Source organism: Denticeps clupeoides, chromosome 3 (genome assembly GCF_900700375.1).
Source record: "Denticeps clupeoides chromosome 3, fDenClu1.1, whole genome shotgun sequence".
In the NCBI taxonomy this organism is placed as follows: Eukaryota; Metazoa; Chordata; class Actinopteri; order Clupeiformes; family Denticipitidae; genus Denticeps; species Denticeps clupeoides.
Window position 1 is genome coordinate 4,694,678 of NC_041709.1, and position 21,912 is coordinate 4,716,589.

The window sequence follows — 21,912 nt, forward strand, 5'->3', positions numbered from 1 at the left end:
AATGCAAACAAAGTTAAGTATCCAGTCTTTTAGGAACAAATAATTTACTAAATCAAAGCCTTTCTATCTCAAATTATTCAAAACAGAAAAAAACTCAAACATTTTCAATAACTGTCATTTTCCTGTATGAACAGCAGAGGTCACAGTTGCATTGTACATCTACCCAAGACTGATCTGGTTTTTCTCTATACAGATTTGCACGATTATATTGTTTGGATGCCAGCTATTTCTGATGAATAGACTAAAGTTTTTAATCATGCACCAATTAATATTCAGGGACATATGAAGCTGCACTATAATATTATGTGTATTAGAGTCAATGGTAAGCAGAAGCAGTGAAGCTGTGATGAAGAAGGAGCTGGAAAGATGTGCTTCAGTGAGTGGGCTGGAGACCCATTAGTTTCACAAAAGCACGGCGGTGAGGTTTTGTGCTTGGAACTCGTCTCTTTGGTGGACCTGCCGATTATCTTTCCCTTTTTATCAGGCAACAGGCTCATCAGGCTTTCTGTGTTTTAAAGATGAAAAAAAAAAAGAAATATTGAGAAATAACATATTTTCGTCCTTATACTGTAGAGAGTGGGGTGATGGGACGGTACCATTGAACTTGTTATCTATAAAGCATCCTGCTCAGAGACCCTTGTGCTTCTCTCACCCTTTCCCACGGCCATCTCAGTGGGGAGTCAAGGGGGGGTACAGGAAGACCCTTTTCCCATACAGACAGTCTGCTTCAACCTGCAACTGGGACCATGGCCCACAGTGTACTTTAAAATAATCCAGTTCCCTGGAGCCTCTTTCCTGAACACAGATACGCAACAATGACAGGCGTCACCCAGATGCACCTCTTTCAGATGCTCCTATGCACCCCCCTAATTTCCTGCTCAGATTCGAGGACAAGGCTCACTATCTCTGGACAGCCAAGGAGTCATGAACCCCCCCCGTACACACCCCTCCCATCTGCTACTGGAGATCAGGACATGATCTCATTCCACCTCCTGTTTTCCAAAAGGGTTAAACTCATCAGCTAACCCCTGTCCAACAGAGCTGACCACTGTCAGTCAGGTCATGCCTCACTTTTCCTCCATACAGGAAGGCAGCCAACGATTGTGTTAAAGACAACTGCCGCCACGATTGTGCGGCAAGTTTACAACAGGCAAAGAAAATGAAACACCCAAAAATACAAAGCCACCCTTAAATAACCTGCATGGGCCAGTATCCTTTTTATTAATGCATGAAGAACCAACAGCAAAAATACAAATTAGACCAGGCCTGACGGGACTCATTTATAACGTCCTGTGGACAGAGGACTTACATGACCGAGCTTTTGACTGTCCCCAAACCAACGCACTGACCACTACAGGAAAGCCCGACATCCCCCGAGGGAGGAGACCAATGTCACAGATGGGTGGCTGGAAATAGCCATGTCCGAGGGGTTCTGGGTATGAAAGGGGAAGGAAGGGGGACCTGCCATGGTGAGACATGACAGTTCTAGAACATGTGACCTCAATTTGTATCATCCATCAAAGGCGGACTCCACAAAGCTGCAGGAACACACACACCTTTATCTGGGATGCCACTTCAAACCAGTAGTCCCTTACTGCCACGCTGAATGACGTAATGGGGAACTGAGAAATTCAGGGTTTTCCTCTACAATGAGGTTAGTATCATTACATGCTACTGTAAATATGTTACATCATCTGCATATTTAAACATGAGAGCTGCATTCATGTGCAGTTTGCCAACAAGAGGCAGATTATTTATGACAATTATATTCACTCCACTTACTTTACACTTAAGACAAATGCCCTAAGCTGAATAGGCCTGTCTGCTTTGTTAATATTATGACACATTATATATTATGACATATTATTACACCAATGTCAATGAATTTCAACAGGTTTTAAAATAGCCTAATAATCAATAGCCATCCTGACTCAAATATTAGCTTTCATTGCACAGCATTTTCAGTTCAAACTTGTACTTATCATCTACTAATCTTTCCCTCGCTGTGATCTTCTTGTGTCCCCTCAACTGCCTCCTCCCTCTGGACCATTAAAGTTCCCCTATATCTCTATTATCAAATCTGCCTTTACTATATTTCATTATGTGTCATTACATTTCATCATGTATTGACTGTACATCATTTTCTAAACATTCTGGGAGATTTTTCTGAAAGCGTTTCTGTGTAAATGAGTGTTTTGCCACTTACCTTCCTGTAGACGGAGCTGTCGGAGGTAGAGTGGGTTTTGCAGCACATTACAGCGCCCTGGTTCATCCTCACGGGTCACCAGCATTAGGTCTGTGTATACGAACACAGTCACCTGCAGAATGAACACAATATACCTTTTATTTTGTGTTCCAAATGCTACAATGTTCAGGTTTGGCCCAGAACAAAACATGAAACAAAAGCGTGATTTGATCCCCAAGAAAACGGTCAAGGTAAATGAGAGCGTAAGAAGCTTCGTCAGCTAAATGAAAAACATTAACACCCCTCGGTACAGCACCTCTTGTTCGCAGCCCCTCCGATCTGCAGTCCACACCACCTCACACAATACTACACACTCAAATTGTCTTTAATAATTTATTGCTTGTGCTACTCTAAAATGAAATTTGCATGCCGCCCTTTTGCATGACTGATCTAACGCGCAGTCTGACTTATTAATAGCCTGCTTCAGTGTTTGGTGTATGTTATCACCACCAAAAGAGATGCATGCATATGGTGAGGTTCATAAGAAATGCTTGCATTAGCTACCGTGGTCCACCTAGCCTCAGAACAGCACTTCTGCATGAAGCCCCGTCTTCTGCAGCAGTGCAGCTTCTTTATTGTTTGCTTTGTCTGATCTCTCTCTGATTAAAGACTTGCTTGTAAAGGCTATGATGTGGTAACAGACATTCCTGCGCTCTGAGTATTCACAGAATTATGTCACATGTTAGGAGAATGACAACTGCAGCCGATGAGTAGCGTTGGTGGTGAGTGTGCACATGACTGACTGACGTGGATTTGGTGCTGTTTGCTAACTTCCTTTAGAAGCATAGCCACCGATTTCCAGTCTCTTTCCATATCTCTCGCTTGCCGCAGTCACCAGACAGACTGGGAAGGTCCAGGCAACGTGATGGCATGAGCTGGAGTTTACAGTAGGCAGGGCAGGGCACACACTGGCCGCCTGTGTGGCCTTCCTTCCTGGGCCGTGTCCTCGGCTGAGATTTTGGCACCGACAGCTCATGTCTCCTTTCAATGCATGGGCCGAACAATGTGGGACAAGAAAAGCTCATTGTTTTGGAGCCCGAGTGAAGCACTCCCTGCTTTGTCACCGGCACTCATCCTCCCCAGTCAATCAAATCCCGATCAGCAGTCATATTCTAGGAATATTAAGCCGTTTTACACTCACATAAAGAAACAATATCTTACACTGTGGAATGGCCTACAGCTATTCATTAAATCCGTTTGTACACGGTTTTATAGCTGTTGCATAAGACCAGATGCTTTTCTTTCTTTACCAGGATTTGTCTTTTTTAAGATAAGATCATAAAAAAGGCAAAATGTGGGCATTTCTTCATTGGATTATTGTACATGATAAATATAAGCACAATAATTCAATTTTATTCTATTTTATTTTTGGTTGTCTCTACCATAACTCAACTATATGAGTGTCAACCAGATGTGACACTGTAGAACAGAATTCAATGATGGATATGATACAAAAGTTCCAGAAAAAAAAAAAAAACTTTAATGCATTTAATTGTCTGTCTACAGTTTATACTGTTGTTGCACCTTCACAAACGTGCACGGCGGCACATTTCTTCTGCCACTGACTTCAGACACTCATACACACACACTGGGCCACAGTGACAGCGACACCGTTAAAGGTCAGGCCGTGCATCAGCGTTAAACAAACTGAGCACTGAACACTGAACAACCCTCCCCGAGGTTTCACATCCTCACAAACACCCAAAAAACGCCTGCCGGAAAAAAAAGGAACGGAGCAGCAAAAAAAAAAAAACTGAATGATTTAGAGTACACGGGCCAAGGGTGTTTAGATAAGTGACCGGTCCCTGTCACATAAATGAAATTAAATAGCAGATTAAGTTTGTGAATTAGTGGGCTGTCAGATTCTGCTTTGTTGCACGCGGCACAATGCACTGTGGGAGGATACTTTTTTTTGTGCTGTGGCTTTCACAACTATGAGGGGGTCTGAGTGCTGCGGTTGAGAGGCTGTGATCTGACACAGAAGATGTGCCGAGTGGCTGCGTGGAGCCGAGCAGTCGTTGGCTGGGCTGTCTTTGCTGCTGCCGGGGGGATTTTTATTTCTGAGTTCTGAGTTGCATTTTTGCTTTGACATGCAATATAAATTCTTATTATTCATAGCACGGCAAAAAAAAAAAAAACCCAGAAACTGCATTGCATGGGTTTCCAAAACTTAATGAAGCATTGCCCCATCCATGGAATAGCCCCAGTGGTTTTTTAACAACACAGGGCTGTGTGTAGTTATTTCCTGTGTAAAGAAGTGCAGATAAGCAAGTAGCCCTACCATGAATAACACCGCTGCACTATTCTTTTGATCGAGAAGAAGAACATTTCAGACAACAACAGGAAAATGCTACATTCGGCGGTACCAGTGTGTGTGTGTGTGTGTGTGTGTGAGAGAGACTGAGGCAGACAAGCGTAAAAAGACTGAACACACATTCAGAACTCCCATTCATTAGAACAAGAAGCTCTGAAGAGATGCTTGGCTCCATATGGGCAAACAACAAACAGCCTGCAGAATATTTGTCTACGTTTTTATCGTGCGTCAAGCAGGTGGTGGTAAAATTACCATACTTTCCCGACGCTTCGCTTGCACGGACGCAGCGCAAACAAAAGAATAAATGCGAAAAAGCGTTGGCCGAGGAGAAGAAACAGATAAAGGTGTTGGAATTTGATTCGCTTTCCCAGTTCGCCGTGAATAAAAGTAACATGACCGTTTTGCTCTCATTTATGCAGTGACGGGCTCTGAAGCTGATAAATGAGGTTAGTACCCACCACGGTGGCAGTTTGAGTGTGGGGGGAGGAAGGGGGTTCAAAGCCTATTGTGCTCCAGAACACACTGCGGCCTGGCGGCTATCAATCAGCTCCACAAGCATGCACCCTAGGGAGCACAAGAATGTCAGACAGTGGGGAAAAAGACCAAAGCCACCACTGAAGTAAACAGGTTTAAAGACTTGTTTTTCAAAGCAGCCCGCCAATCCTGACAGTGGGAATTTTTTTTTTTTTTATGGGGGCCACCAACATGCGGGCGGGACCAAGGTCAGCCACCCCCTTCCCTGTGTTTCTCCACCGTCCCTCTGATTCCAGACTGGTCTTCCTCTCACTGCCCTCTCACCTCTGGAGCACACCTCATATACCAGTGCACACAAACCCACATACACACTTCCCTTCCATAATATTATTACAATGGGTGCTCAGCTTCCCCTGTTGTTCCCATATACACACACACACACACACGCAGAGGTTTGAGGGATTCTGGTATTTTGTTCTTACTGCAAAATACCACTGCTCTTGCCCAAGGCCATTTTTTACACACACATTGACACACACACAGTGAGAGAGAGAGAGAGAGAGAGAGAGAGAGAGAGGGAGAGAGAGAGGACACACAGAGAGGAGAGGAAAGCTCCTGGATCGCAGGGTCACCATTCATCCACCTCCATTCTGTACTCATTCACGTGTCTTTCTCTGAGTTTAAAGTGTTTGAGATATAGCTTGTTGGTCACATGGCCCTGATGGATGGATAATGCTGCTGCTGGATAACAGCGGCTCATAAATCACGGGAGGCTTCAGCACCGTCTCCTGAAGCACTCCATCACACAAACACAAACAAAGACTGGTGGGTGCACTGTGACTGCGTGTAGGTGCGTGTAAGAGTGTGTGTGGGAAATCACAGGAGCCACAAAGTCCGCCTGTTTTGACGAGTTCCCATATTAATTCCACCAAATGTTGTGGGGGCAGAGGGCCGAAAGGCTGAAATCTATCTAAAATGAATTTAATGAACGTAAAGCAGCGTGCAAATGTTAGTTAGATCTTCTATCTGAGTTCCTAGTTGGTGTTTGTGTGCACCAGAAGGCTGCGGAGCTGACTAGGACACAGACAAGATGCTGTTACACACCAAGTTCTCAGATTCACTGTCCTGAGGAAAAAGTCTGGCAATTATCTGACAAGATCAATCAGAACTTCAATCAGAGCCTTCAACTGTAAGGCATCATTTCCCAGAAAACAGTCTGACTGCATCAGGGGTGGAGTTGTTTGTCCTGTTCAGATATTTTAATTTTGTTGCTTATTTAGTTGCCTGACGGTTTTAAATGCAATTCTTCTACCGTGTGAAACAAACCCTTCTGATAAGAGGCTGAGACACTTCCTGGTCCAATGGGGAGTGTGTCAGGGAATATAACTGATACGACATCCCCAGCCAAGCTCTCTAGTTCTCTCACACTTCTCCTCGCAGCTGACAAAACTGTTCAGGGTGGTAGTAGCCTAGTGTGTAACAACCTTGCCTACGAAAAACAGATGACCACAAAGACACAAGACTTAATATGCTCCATTATGTCCCTGAGCAAGAAACGGTCTCCAAGAGGACTGTGTCTGTCTGCTAAATGTAAATAATAAATGTAAATGTAAATCCTGTCATTTGATAGACATTTTGCTATACGTATCAACACTCTTATATCCATATACTGAAATCACTAATTACCACCGATGGACACAAACAGGAAAAACATTCTGAGATCACAAAATGTTGACGTAACTAAGCAGAAATGGATGGGCGTAGAAAAAGGGACCTCGAGAGAGAGAGTTCAGAGCCAATCTAAAAATGTTATAGAAATAGGGTTGACAGAACATAATTTGTACAGTTTGTAATCAGGCTGAATCACAAAACAGGTCAATTTAAGATATTTGATTAAAAAATTAATCAAACATCCTTTCAGGCCACGTTCAGTCTATGCTAGGGTAGTAGTTGCCTAGTGGGTATTAAAAAAAAGTGAAGTGATTGTCATTGAGAAACACTGCAACACAGCACACGGTGCACACAACGAAATGTGTCCTCTGCTTTTAACCATCACCCTTGGTGAGCAGGCGTTAAAGGCGCCCGGGGAGCAGTGTGTGGGGACGGTGCTTTGCTCAGTGGCAAAGATTTCCTTAACCGCTGTAACACACTCACCTATGAACCAGAAGACCCAGGTTCAAATCCAACTTACTACCATTGTGTCCCTGAGCAAGACATTTAACCCTAAGTTGCTCGTGGGGGGGACTGTCCCTGTAACTACTGATTGTAAGTAGCTCTGGATAAGGGCGTCTGATAAATGCTGTAAATGTAAATGCTCTGACAGCCATGTGAATTTCTTATAAGCTGCTAATGACGTAAACATTTTTACCCTTACATGTCAGGGTGGCTGAGGTGGACGCTGATGTGGACGTACCTTTATAGACAAATGCTTGCTTTCATGTAGAATCATCTCCTCTGACACCACCAGTGTACGAGTCGGGCTGCACAGGTCAAGAGGCTGAAAAAAAATGTATTAGAATTAATGTTCGCTTCTCATGGCACTTATGCTAACAAAAGAGTTTGTAGCCAGGCATATATAACAAGCACACTAGACAAAGTATTTATCTCCTGTCCACAGAAATTAAAATAAAGCAGCATACACTACCATCAGCGTTTTAGAGCCTAGGTCCATGACGATTGATATTAACAGAGAATAACGGAGGCTGACTGTGGCTTCTTGTGGAGCAAGCTAGCTATGCTGACTCTCTAGTGCTCTTCTCTGAGAAAACTACTCCCACTACCTGCTCTCCACGGGCCAGGTCGTCTAAAAAAATTCTGATCGACAGCAAGGTTATGCATTATGCTAAGCCCATGTGGTACAACATGGCGAAAGTAAAAACCACTTCCTTTAGGTTTTTTTTTTTTTTTTTTTAGGACTGAGACCTTTCAGTATACCTCACTGCAGACGTTTGTTATACATTAGCAGGAAGTGGGCAGAAACACAGGGTCTCTTCATGTGCACTCACTCACTTACAAAATATGGGTTACTGATCAGAGTTCAATAAAAAGACGCAAACAAAACTGTCCTTAGATTTTCTAGCATCTGCAATTGCTGTATGTCAAAAATAAATTATAGTAGCTATTTGATTCACTGAGTAACCAGATGCCATGCAACCTGATTCGTTCAAGTTCATATTAAGATCACTTTATTGTTATTCAGTCAGTGCAGATGCATTGATGAACAAAATTATGCAACAATGCAACATCACATTGAATAAAAGCAGGTTAAAACAACTTATAAATAAAAAATGTAAATCGAATTATTGCAGTATGGTAAACATATAGAATACTTCATTATTTATAAAAAAGGTAGAGGATATTGCACTATGTAGAAGTGGCTAAATGTATAGTAGCAATATGTACAGTATAAAAATAGACTATACAGTGGGTATGGAAAGTATTCAGACCCGCTTAAACTTTTCATTCTTTGTTATATTGTAGCCAATCATTTAAGTTCATTTTTTTCTTCATTAATGTACACACAGCACCCCATATTGACAGAAAAACACAGAATTGTTAACATTTTTGCAGATTTACTTTCTGTACCCACTTTTCATGCACACACATGCATACATACAGGAATGTGCACACATATAAGGAATTCTATGAGGCGTGAGGTATCCGTTTATATGGAATGACTTTTGTTTAAACATCTGGTGGCAGTAAGATAAAAACTGTTCAGGAACCTGACTGTCCTAAACTGCAGACTGTGGAGTGAATAGACTGTGGAGTGGTGTTAGGTGAGAATGTCACCCAAGGGTAATGTCCTTTATATTTACATTTTACATTTACAGCATTTTTTTGTACACCCTTATCCAGAGCTACTTACAGTCAGTATTTACAGGCACAGTCCCCCCCTAGAGACACTTCGGGTTAAGTGTCTTGCTCATGGACACAATGGTAGTAGGTGGGATTTGAACCTGGGTTTTCTGGTACATAGGTGAGTGTGTTACCCACTAGGCTACTAAATGCCCTGGAGAGGCCACAGTGTTTGGCCGGGTCCTCCACAGATTGCAGTGAGACCCAAATGATCTTTTCGGCCGCTCTCATCAGTCTCTGCAGTGCCTTTCTATCTAAGCCACTGCTGCTGTTATGCCATTAGGAGCTACTACTTGTCAGCATGCTCTCCGTGTTGAGGGCAGGTGGGTTGAGGCGAGCCTTTTTTAAATTGCGTAGAAAGTACAGGTGATAGTGTGCTTTTTTAACAATGGAGGACATGTGCAAGGTTCAGGTCAGGTTGTTAGTCACATGCACCTCCAGAGAGCTTATATTCTGCACAGCAGAGATTGAGGCGTGTTTTTTTTTTCTAAAGTCAGTGACCAATTCTTCCACAAAAAGATTGACCTCCTCCTCTTTTTTTATTATTATTCCTTGAGTGTATCACAGACAAACGTCTTCCAGTGCTGTGATCAGTGTCAAAAGAGTGGGTCGGTGTTTGCTAGGCTTTTAACATGATTTTTGCTGATAGTGCAGCCATTCAAGCATGTGCGTGATGTGATAAACCCAACTGGTGACTTTATGATCTCACCATCTGCATTATGTATTCGAGCTTGACATCATGAATGTAGACAATACAGACAATTCAATAATATTAATGTCAACAACAAACACAAGACACAAATAGAGTAAAGATCCAGACCTGCACAAAGATAGGGAATATGAGGATCTTGGGTGCAACTTTCACGTAGGTGCTGTAGTTTGCATGGGGCAGGTGGGAGCGTACTATGGTACAGTTCTGGTAGTTGGCATAGTTACAGCTGGACTGCTGGTGGTTGGCTGGTGGTGCCGTTTTGGAAGCCTTGCTGTTGGTGGAGCGGCGCAGGAAGCTAGTCCTGCCCTGGATACCTGGCGCAGGCTGGGCACTGGCAAGGCCACTTCCATGCATCTGAGGCACACTGGACTGTCGGGTGGGGAGCATCCTGCTTGCTAAAATTACAAATGACAGTGTGAACCAGTCAATGAACCAACAATGAACCACCATTCTGCTGGCTTCTATGAAGATTTGAAGACTCAGAGCATAATTGCAACTGATTTTTCCAGCTGAATAAAAAAAACATCTCACCAAATGTACCACGATTGTCCTGGTAAACAGGCCTCAGCATCTGCAGAGAAAGTCAAGGGGATGGTGAGTGTGCTGTTCTGTACAGAGATGGGTTTTAAATATTTTTTTTTTCACCTTTAATAGGACTGTTTTTGTAATGCACACTTGTGTAAAATAAAATGTGACTGACATACCTAGTACAGGCATGCTTATTTGCAGACAGTATCACAACACTTTTGATGTGACTGCCAGGAGATGTGTCTCGACGAATCTATATTGATTTGTTCCAAAATTATAATTATATTATAATTGTTGTTGTTTTATAATAATAAAATTTAATGATGGGGCATCTCATCAAAGCTTGTACAGAAAGCACAACTAGCTGACACTGCTGTTCCAATGTGACCTTTCAATGGTTATAGATAAAAAAAAAAAAGCATGTGCTTCTAGAAAAAGACCAGCCCAAGCTGTCAGCTTTGATAATAGGTCTCACAGTGATTAGACACACATTCAGAGCACTTCGCTATATTACACTACAGTACACAGCACTTCCCCATTAAGTCCCTGTTCAAACAGAGGAACTGTAGCTGTAGGCTATAGGCCACTGGGTCACATGACAACCTCATAACTCGTCTGGTGGCTGCTTTCATTCTACCAATCCTATAATTTGTTTAATTGTTTACAATTTTTTGGGCCAACTGTTTTGTGCATATGTGAACAAGTATGCAACAAGCCAAATACCAAGTCAGGCATACCTAGAACTAAAAATCAGAGTTGTATTATCAGCATACTTTGTAATATAGTGACTGAGAGTGTTTAATAGTAAACTATTATTTATAGTATTAAAACATATTTTTCATAGTTTTCATATTTATCTTATAAGAGCAGTTTAGGTTAACAATCAGACAAATCCACAGGTGATTTAGACATTGTGTGCTTTTTATTTTGATACTTGTTCCATATACAAATTGTCAAAACTCTGAAACAGTTGATGTCAATCATTTTTAAAAGTACAATCTTTTTTTTTTTTTTAATTCCTTATAAAGTTAAATAAAAATCTATCTGCTTGTTATTGACCATGAGTCAATTATACGAGTAGATCTACTAAATATGCATTCTTGCGTAATATCAATATTAATATTTTTATATTGTGAACATTAGCATGGCCAGTTCATGACCCGGGGTCATGCTAATAATATATTGCACATATTAAAACCATGATACAACAACCTTTGGCCCTCAGCTCCAGCCCCCTGTATCTCCTTATTGATACATGCAAAAACATTTTTAAAATGCCAAAATAAGAGGTGGTGCTTAAATGGTGCAGTCAAGTAATCGAGGGAAGCTCCTTGTTAGGAGAGGAGCAGCAGCGCTGGCTGCCAGTACCTGGCTCCCCGGGTTGATAGGTGAGAGGATAATGTAGTTGTCTCCATTGGACGCTTTGACTCGGGTTCCACGTAGCGTCTGAGTCGGCGCCCGGGCCTTGGCTTCACCCTCGTCCACTCTCCGTTCGCCCCAGTGCCCCCCAACCTCGAAGCCCCCTCCTCCACCACCTGACCCCTCTGTACCGTTGACCAGCAAGCGGCGGGTTCTGTGATGGGCCGGTAAGGGGGGCACTGGGGGGGTCTTGTTGTCACGTTTCTTGGGCGGGGAGGGTGGCTCATAGGCACTAGGTTTGTAGGTGGGCCGATGGATGAGACCCTCAAAGCTGGGCTTTGCAGCAGGACCTGTGCGCCACACCACCACCGTGATCTCACCATGGCTGTTTCTGTGTGGGTGGCAAAAAGGAGATTATGTGATATGCGGGCCTACAAAAGTACTTTAACAGGTCTCTTGCATTTTATACTAGTTTTATAATCCTGTTTTAAAATAAGATCCCCCTTAAAGCACATCTTTAAAAATAAAGACTGTTTCAGAAGATTGAGAAATTTAATGGGACTGTCAGAAGTTGTGATGTTCATACATTGTGTTCTTCATGCATTTATGCAAATATCGCAATGGTAGACTCAAAGGCCATACATCTGACCTGTGGTCAGTCCAGATCAGTACAACATTCCTGGTGCTTTTGGGTAAAAAAAAATAATAATAAGTACCTTATAGCATGGGCCAGGTCCACACATTTCCACTGTTCCACTGGCTGGCCGTTGAGCTGCAGCAGTGTGTCCAGCTGCTGCAGACCAGCCTGGTCTGCTGGGCCTCCTGGAGACAGGAACAGACAGGATCAGTACAAACACACGCACAGGTAGTCACACAGCAGTCAAGCATGCGTTAAGCTTGGTGAACTCGCACACACTCAACAAAACCTTAAGGTTCAGTGATCCATGGAAATCCATTCTAGATGACCCACACTGACAGACTGACAGACAGAAGGGGCAGTCCGTTACTTGCCTGGGTCAACAGCCTGGACCCTCACCGGGGAGTCAGAGCAGATGGTGAATCCGTAGCCATCTTTTCCACGAAGAATGGTTACCTGGACAACGATACACAATAAGACACCATGACAAATGATCCCATTTCATAATAAATGTGTGTATGTGTTTGTTCAGCTTGTAAAAAAATCTGGAACTAATTACTAAACTACTACTTTAACTTAGATAATAGTTTAAAAGACAATTAATTTGTCAGGCTAACATCCATCCATTCCATGTATAGTTACTGAATTGGTAAAAAAAAAAAAAAAAAAGAGCTGTCTATGGTGCTGAGTTGAGAAGGGTTTGCAATGGTTAGCATTAAACTCAACTGTACTTAAGTCTGACCACTCCCGCTGAAAAGGGGAATTACGGAATGTCCCGCCCCCCCAAGTCGCCTCTATCAGTGGCCAACGCAGCACACTAAAAACTTCCAAGAACTCTGGAGCAGGGTGTGTGGCAAACACCATGTATGCTTGCTTAACATTCAAAGCTCACCCACAAATGCAGATAAGGAACACAGGACCTAGCGAGCTTGCACGCATGAACACAGGCACATTTACTCATTCGCACACAAAAATAAACTGCAATACTAGGGTGGGGAGGTATGAGATGGATATCTCAGATTTCTCCAAAAGAACAACTCCCATCTCGTCTGATCACGCTCCCAGACCGCAATCTGGAGGAGGGACTAATTACAGCGGTCTCTCACCAATCCACCATGCTACATTTACAAGCAGGCTGCTTTCCTTGCAACACTACAGTCTTTCTTCTTCTGAATACTCCACGAATAATAACTTTTCCATATGTCACACTTTATTGATAACCTTAAACTATTATGACCGATCATCATTTTCAAATTTCAAGTTTCTCAGTGAAATGGGTTAATGCACAGGAATAATAAGACTGCCAGGAACCAGACAAGATAATCAAAAAGCTGTGAGAGATGAAGCCATGTCCTGGACTTGTCTGAAGCTTATTGTCTGCAGGCAGCTTCAGACGCCTATGTGAGCACAAACTCTTTAATCATTGGCACATGAAAGCTCATTTTTATCTGTCAGCCAGATCTGAGGGAACAGAGGGCAAGAAAGACAGAAAGCATGTAGAAAGAAACCATTGGCAAAGGAGAAAATAAAATAATGATAAAAAGGGAATGGAATAAAAAGAATAAATAAAAGATGGTAAGACAGTGACGAGCTTATCTCAGATGCAACCACATGCTTGGAAGGACAAAGATGAACTAAATAAAAGCGGGACAAGCACATAGATTCAACAGGGTGGAGAGGGCATGGGGGGTGGAATGATGGGCATGCTGGCACTCCACAGAGCTGAGCGCTAAATGAAAAATGGCCCCACTGGCCCCCCGAGCGTGGGAGAAATGTGCCCGCAAAAACCTGCAGGAAACATCCTGACTACCCCGGAAGGAAAAGAAATCAGGAGATGGAGGGAGAGTGTGAGAGAGAGAGGCCAGTGGTCAGCAAACGCCACTGTCAACCTCCACTACCCTACAAATAATCCTATTATGTCCAACACAACATATTGCTCTACAGGGAAATAACCTGTAGTTAGTGAACGAAAGTCATTCTATATTTTAAAAAATGGATGAATGAATAAATGAATATGCAGAGAAAAGCTTAAGTATTATTTTTAATCATTCGATACCCGTCAATAAATGTGCACACAAAAATTATGGAGGTGACAATTTAGGTTATTTTGAAGAATCTAATAGATGAAGCATGAAGATATATATTATAATAATGTAACGCTGTAACTATGTCTCATGAATCAGATTCTTCAGTCGCCACTCTTTTGACATCAATATAGATGATTGTTATCAAAAAGAACTTTTTCAGTCGGAACAGTCAGTCAACAGTCGGAAAACCATCCCCATGGTTTAAAATGGTTTGATTGCTTTATTACATCACAAGCGTTACTTTTGTGAGTTTTGATCCACAAATGTTGACCTTTAGTGTACATGCATGTAGCAACTTCTAAAATACTCTCTTCAACCCTCTGGCAAAGTCACTTTTACTGTGTACAGACCTTACTGAATGTCCCTTTTCTCACTTGAATTCATCTCTGGTAGAAGAGAAATGTTTATATCCAGCTATAAAATATCCCATCAGATATGGTGAAAGTATCCTCAAGAACCGTGGTGTCATAAGAACTGGCCTGACAGAGCAGTGGTTCAGATTCATTGTGTCGGAGCAAGAAGGCATGTAGGCCATTAGACAAACGTTGCTTTGTCTGCATTTCACTGAATTACCAAGAGAAGTGTTAGAACAAAACACATTGACAGAAGCTGAACCGACCCAGTCCCCACCAGCATCAGTCCAGCAGAAGACTTGTATCCAACTAGCATTGTACCATATACTGAATGTAAAAGGAGGTAAGGAAGACTACGGGATTAGTGCGTTAGGCTCTGGATTTATCTAGATCGAGATCAACTAATCCTGGCAATTTAGAGTTGCCAATCCACCTAGTGTTCATGCCTTTGGACAGCAGAAGAGAACCGCAGAACCTTGCTGTTCTATTCCACTGAAAGAAAGTTTCAGCAAATCCCTTTCCATCATTTTACTAATTTCCCCACAGACCAGACCAGACCGACAATACATGAAGGATACTTGCACCACCAACAATTTCCTTCTCATCCTTCAAAGACTCTCCTCACAGCTTTTTAAATTCCGGCCCACAAAGCTCGGCTTTTCTCTTTTCTCAGAAGAATTCAAAAGAATGAAGCAGCAGGACAGCACCATCACAAAACAGCGAACAACTATCTCCCATCATCCTCTGTTCTGATCATCCATCATTCCTCCAGGTGGATCACACAGACCTGAGGCAGCCTGCATCCAATGCAGACCCTGCAGAGCCCGTGGATGGTGTGCATGACTCTGGAGGGTTCCGCGGTGGTCCTCTGTCTCTGCAATGAGCTCCGAGCGTGTGTGTCCAGAGGCCGGCGCCGTGGCGACGGGACTGCCTGCTCCAGGCTCACTGAACTTGGCATGAATGTTCATGGGAACTCAGTGAGTAGAGAAAAGAATAGCAGGAAACGTACCCTCCCCAACTACCCCCCCCCCCCCCCCACCCCCACCCCCGAATCCCAGCTCTCTCCTCCGCCTGTGTGTCTGTCCTCGATAAGAGCTTCCTGAGCCCAACGAAGAGGTGGGACAGTAAGAACGGGACAGACAGTCAGACTACCTGTCTGAAATAAAGACACATCCTGCACGCTAAATCAGCGCCGTAAACACACACACTTACACAAGTACATCCGCATATCATTACAGACAAATATCTTTCAAAGGGACACCTGGGGGCAGTGGTGTCCTATAGGTTAAGGAAGCGGCCCTGTTATCAGAAGGTTCGGTTCGGTTGCAGGTTCGAATCTCGATCCGCCAGGCTGCCACTGAGGTGCCACTGAGCAAAGCACCGTCCCCACACACTGCTCCCCGGGCGCCTGTCATGGCTGCCCACTGCTCACTAAGGAGAGGACACATTTCACAGCACCATGTGCTGTGCTGTGTATCACAATGACAATCACGTTACTTTCACTTCACTATGTAACAGGAGTTATAGCCCCCATCCATCCAGATGTAGCAGAATTCGTATAAACTGCAATATGTACACCTTTACTTAACAAGTGCAGACATACAACAACCCATACAACACAAGCAGTTCCAGTAAAACAACATAGGACACAAAAGTATTCCAAATGCACATTTTATACTGTAGTGTTTAGAAACTTTTAAGAAAAATGCTGCTATTATTAGTTAAAATCCTCCAAAATTCCTTGGCTTTGAACATCAAAATTAAGCAACGATTCAATTTAACTGTAACACATTGAAAGGGTGGTAGTAACCTAGTGGTAGTCACCTATGAACCAGAAGACCACAAAGTCACAGGTTCAAACCCCACTACCATTGTGTCCCTGAGCACGACCCTTAACCCTGCGTTGCTCCCGGGGCTGAGATGAAAATGACATTTACAAGTATGGGGAATTAGTGACAAGGTGCAATGAAGCTGTTCTGGTGTCTCACAGTGACCATGGGTTCCAGAACCCTATTTTTAGACCCCATGTTTCTATTTGTTTGTCAACTGTCTGTACTTTGGTCAAATCTCATGCATGCACATTACAGAAGCCCTGGTTTTGGGCCTCCACGATTTCACCCAACAGGGCCCGGCTCCTTATCTTTCCTTCTGTATTTTCCCTTCCCCGTTCTCTGACTTTGTTTTCCTGTTGCAGGGGTCCAGCTCCATTAAAAACGCACGCCCGCTACCCTCTTATCTAAACATTCTCACACTTGCTGTTTTTGATGGCAAACAAGGTGATGGAGCAAAAGAAAGAAAACGAATGGCTGCTAACGTCTTATGGCGCAAACGTCTTGTGTTGGGAAGAAAGAAAAACACGTTAATGTCAGCAAAACCCTGCCGAGATTATGATCCCTCGGTGACCTCAGGAGTTCATTGCTCCAATTCAGCAGCTTTTTGTTTCCCATTAGCAGGCTCAGAAACACACAAAAGGCAAAAAGGTGAAAAAGAGTAAGTCTTTGAAAAGGGGGCGATACAACTCGTTCCCTATAGTGGTATCAAACCGGCAGAAAACACCATTCAGCTCTTTTTTTGGGAGCCATTGGCCCGCTGGGATTTCACAGGGACTTTTCCATGTTTTTCATTTAGCAGGGGGAGGGCAGCCAACAATTGCACTTTACCAAAAATAAAAGAAAAGAAAAGAGGAGAAAAAAAGGAATAGTGTGAGAGGAGCTCTTCGGAATGGCTCGATTAGAGAGCAGGAAAGAGGAGGGCAGGAAGGAGGGATTAGAAAACAAGGCAGGGGGAATGCCTGGGGTCAGTGTTTCAGAGGGTCAGGAGCTCCTGAAAGAAGGAGTCTCCCTCTGCCTGACCTGAATACAGCGCAATGTGTATATGTCATATGTGTATTTCTAATTCTTTGGAAAAGGTTAAAAAGACCCTGTGCATTGACATTCATTGACATGCTTGATGGGAGTGTTTGGACGCAACTATTTCTAAATTATTAACTAGTAATAAAATCTGGGAACTAAGTAATAAAATCTGGAAAGAGCAGCATATCCAAGAGTGGGCCCAATCATCTGCACAACACAGTCCTCACCTTGCAGATTATCACTATAGAGTATGTTTAGACACAGTTCAGAGCTGTGTCCCTTCCAAACCGACTAGCTGTGATTCTGCTGTTATTTAAACCGTCTATAGCAGTGCTGCTTATTTGGTGCTCATATGACCCACCACAATGCCTCATATCAACTTTCAGAGTGAAGCTCGTCACCCTGGCTAAAGAGCACAAAAGTCATGCTCTGCCACCAGACTCAATATTCAAAAGTGTGCTCCTCCAAACAGACGTCCAAATTGTGACTCCATGTTAGTGTGCACTGAAAGCCAAAGGCAGAAGCAGGTACGCCCGAAGGGGACAAACTTGAGATTTGTTTGATTGTTAAACTTTACTTTACTTTACTTTACTTTATGGTAGACACTTTTATCCAAAGCGACTTACAAGAGGAAGTCACCAGCAAAGAACCCTGATAAGGCCCAACTTGCCAGAAAAAGAACATGCTCGGAAATTGTTCAGTGCTAGATGAAGAAAAAACTTTTTTTTTTTTTAATTTTGTGCAGTGTTTACGCATGTGCGTGTGTAAGTGTTAGATTTGTCTGAAATACTTTTTGAATAAGTGGGTTCTCAACTGCCTCTTAAAGGTGGTAGTCTCGGCTAGTATATGTAGTATATACTAGCCTAGTATAGGAAATGTATAAAATATATATATAAGAAATATATAAAAGAAATACACATTTAACCTCACAATACCCGTATGAAGACAGAGTAGCAAACCCCTCACAGCAAACCCCAAAAATAGAAAGAAACAAGGCGAAATGAGAATTTGAGAAATGCACCGCCAACACGGCAGTCACCTTTGCAACAAATCTGCTGAATGTGTATCTACACAGCGGAGTAGAGGAATGCAGGCTAATTAGCCAAGCTCCTGACAATGACTGAAAAGCACTGACTTACTGGCCGGAAAGGAGGCTAAGGAAGCCTAAATAGACCACAGATTCAAATATATACGATGAGTTGTTTTCTTGACACTTCCAAATACTATTTTGTCAGCAGGGTGATTAAAGACATTTACAGACCTATTGCCCTTTACATGCTGAGTGACAGTCAGATGTCCTGAACGGAGACATCAATGTGGTGTGCCATGCTTGCTTAAACTTGCTCAAGTGTCTGGTCTTGTCTAGCTCTCATCTTGAGAAAGCAATCATATAAAAAGCAATCATATAAAAATGCTGATTTATGGCATTTAGAAGACTGACCCAGAGCGACTACAATTAATAGGTACAGTCCCTTTGGAAACACTAAGGGTGTAGTGGGGACACAATGGTAGTAATTGGGGTTTGAACTCGTCACTTGGCATGTGTCTAACACACTAGGCTACTCTTGAAAGAGGGAACCTTCCAGGACATCCATAGGAGTAGAGTACGATATTTTTCTTGTTCAGCTAATCAAAAGAGTGGACCTTGGATGAATGGAAGAGACAGGAATTTTGGTGGACGGTGACAGTCTATCGTTTTGACCGGCCTTCTCGGGACAGGAATATTCTGGCATCGGTATCGAAGCGATGGCTCCGAGGGTCTCCATGCCACTGCACACAAAGAGTGGTTTACATAACAGCCCCTCTCGGGTAACGGCTACCGACTGCTCATATGAGTGAACGGGGTCGGCTGCATTGATCTGATATGACTTGCGGCTAATGTAACTTGAGTCCAAAAGCACCCGGCCAGACAGCATTGAGGGACATGAGAACTGAGGCAAGAATTTAGGTTGCCATTGAAATCCCTCAAAAATAACAATATTTACACCTCAGGCACAATGTCCTCTAAGCAGGACAGTAAATTATAATGTCAATAACGTGATGATGCAAAAATATTTTGTCACTAAGAAAACTCATAAAATCATTTGAAGTCATAAAGGCCTTTGAGGTGACACTGATGTCCACTCTAAAGACACCACAGATCACAGACGGCAAAAAAATTATTGAACTCTCAATAACTATTGAGTCCCTCTATTAGTAATCCAGATTTTAAAGATTGGTGCAGGCAAAGTAGGGAAACTTCCAGCACCTTCCAAACTCAATTCCACAGTCTGGAACTCGTTTGGTTGAGAGAAAGGCAGCGCTTAAAGTGCGCAGCGAAGTGGAAGGAGGAAACGGGTAAAAAAGGAAAGAAAGCAGCAAGACGAATCCTGAAGCGCAAAGGTTCCTAATTGAGCCCCTGACTCTCGTTCCCCTCCTTTCTGCAGCCTCAGCCTCGGGATGCGGGAACCCCACACAGGCTCCTGTTCTGATTCACACCGAAGAAAGGAGGCTGAGGGGGGGGGCAGGGTAACTTGATGAAAGCGAGGAGAAACCCTTTTCATCCCTATGCGGTACATCCAGGGAATAGTCACCCCACCCTGGCCTGCACTCTTTCAAGCCCCCACCCCAACACGCTGGGCCTGAGGTTGGAGTTACAGTCAACATCAAAGCAGGAAGCAGTCCTCCGCACCAACAAACGCACACATGACACAAATCAGGGTACACGCAACCTCTACTGGGCGCCTTTTCTTTTCAAAATAAGGGTTGCTAGTCTGGCGAATCGTCTGATCATCTGAAAACTTCTGCCAGACACAGAGGCACAGAAGCACAGCAAGAGAAGCAATGAGAAGAAGAGAGCGAGAGACCACAGAGGAAGAGGAGGACAGAGTGGAGCTATGCTCTCCCAAACCATGGTTAGCACATTCCCCCAGCCTGCCAGCTATAAAACACACACACACACACACACACACACACACACACACACACACACACACATACAAATGTATAGCACAGTATATACAAGTGTATAGCACAGTATAGCATGTCCCTTTGGTTGCCCTCTTTGCATACTTGATCTCCAGGTTCACTTCCATACATTTTACATTTACATTTTACAGCATTTATCAGACGCCCTTATCCAGAGCGACTTACAATCAGTAGTTACAGGGACAGTCTCCCTGGAGCATCTTAGGGTTAAGTGTCTTGCTCAGGGACACAATGGTAGTAAGCGGGATTCGAACCCAGGTCTTCTGGTTCATAGGCAAGTGTGTTACCCACTAGGCTACTACCACACATACAAAAAGTACATGCACACTTGCACCCATCCCAAAACGAATACTGCGGTGAAGTTTCACGAGCACACAGACGCACGTAAACACACAAAGTGAAACACACATATACGGTGACAAGTGGGACAGCTCGGAGCACACTCACCGTTAAGCATTGCATATTCTCGGGGCTTGTGGTCTCGGGGGCAGCACCATGGCTTGTGAGCGCAGCCTCTGAAAGAAAGACAAAAGAGTCGCGGGCTGAGACGCTGCCTGTAACACCGGAGAACATCTCACCCGCCCCTCTCTCCTCCCGCTGGAGATGACAGCGGCTGAAACTCTTTCTTAAAAAGAAGAAAGAAATAAAGAAGAACCTTCAGAAGAAGGGAGGAAAAGGAGGGTAAGAAAATGCCATGTGGACCAAGTTTTTGTCCACTGCAGAACTCTGTGGACAGAGGCTGCAGCGTTGTGAGGAAGAGATGTGAGGAGGAGTGAGGAGAGCAGGAGGAGAACCCCTGTACCCCTCTTCAAAAAAATAAACTCGACCCCTCCCCCGCCTGCGTCTGAGATGAGCACATTGAAGAGAGAGAGAGTTTGCGTTGCAAGAAAAGCGACCTGGAGAAGAATAAACTCCTCACTCCTTTATCCATGTGCGGGCTTCTGCATGGTTGCCACGGCAACGGCACCTCGCCCTCGCCACAATGTTCTTTTAAGCGTTCCTCATAAAGGCAACATTCACTCCGGACACAATACCGATCGGCCTGAGCCTCAACCCTGCACTCTGCACAGCAGCTTTGCACGCTGCTGTATAAGCTCTTTCTTATTCTCTGCAACCCCCACCCCCTTCACACACACACACACACACACACACACACGCCTACTGTGCTCATCCAAAAAACTTCAGAAGATAAAATTCAATTTCCCAGGCCAGTTTTGAACAGTTATTCAGGCCTCGTGAGCTCTATTCTAATTGTGTTAGGACTGGCATGCACAGACGCAGGGCGACCCCTTCGCTCCATTGCTGTCTGGGAGCGGCTGCTCACACACTGGCGGCACCAGCACCCCTAAAGCGAGGTGTCCGGGGCAACAGCCACGTCTATAAACGCGACTCTGGGAATCCCACAGGTTTTTAATCAAACCTTAAAAGAGTGGCTTTGTGGCCCTGGGGAGAGAGCCGCGTGGCACGGGGCCCAGGGGGGCTTTTTCAGCCCAGAGACGTAAATCACACAGGCCGGGTGATGAGCT

General features: G+C 43.8%; 1 protein-coding gene across 7 annotated transcripts in view; it reads right to left on the bottom strand.

Annotated features, from left to right (window-relative positions):
* rgs3a (regulator of G protein signaling 3a) overlaps positions 1-21,912 on the bottom strand; it is a 118,467-nt gene that overhangs the window by 69,929 nt on the left and 26,626 nt on the right. For 4 of the 7 annotated variants that reach the window (XM_028970977.1, XM_028970978.1, XM_028970981.1 and 1 more), the window contains 8 exons: positions 20,834-20,901; positions 12,502-12,583; positions 12,207-12,312; positions 11,500-11,881; positions 10,135-10,174; positions 9,712-9,998; positions 7,447-7,530; positions 2,207-2,318 (listed from right to left, as the gene is read on the bottom strand). In XM_028970977.1, the coding sequence (XP_028826810.1) occupies positions 2,207-2,318; positions 7,447-7,530; positions 9,712-9,998; positions 10,135-10,174; positions 11,500-11,881; positions 12,207-12,312; positions 12,502-12,583; positions 20,834-20,901 (1,161 nt within the window). Of the gene's footprint in view, positions 1-2,206; positions 2,319-7,446; positions 7,531-7,677; positions 7,799-9,711; positions 9,999-10,134; positions 10,175-11,499; positions 11,882-12,206; positions 12,313-12,501; positions 12,584-15,354; positions 15,498-20,833; positions 20,902-21,305; positions 21,422-21,912 lie in introns of those variants that run through there. The other 3 variants (XM_028970983.1, XM_028970979.1, XM_028970984.1) reach the window with 3 other exon arrangements.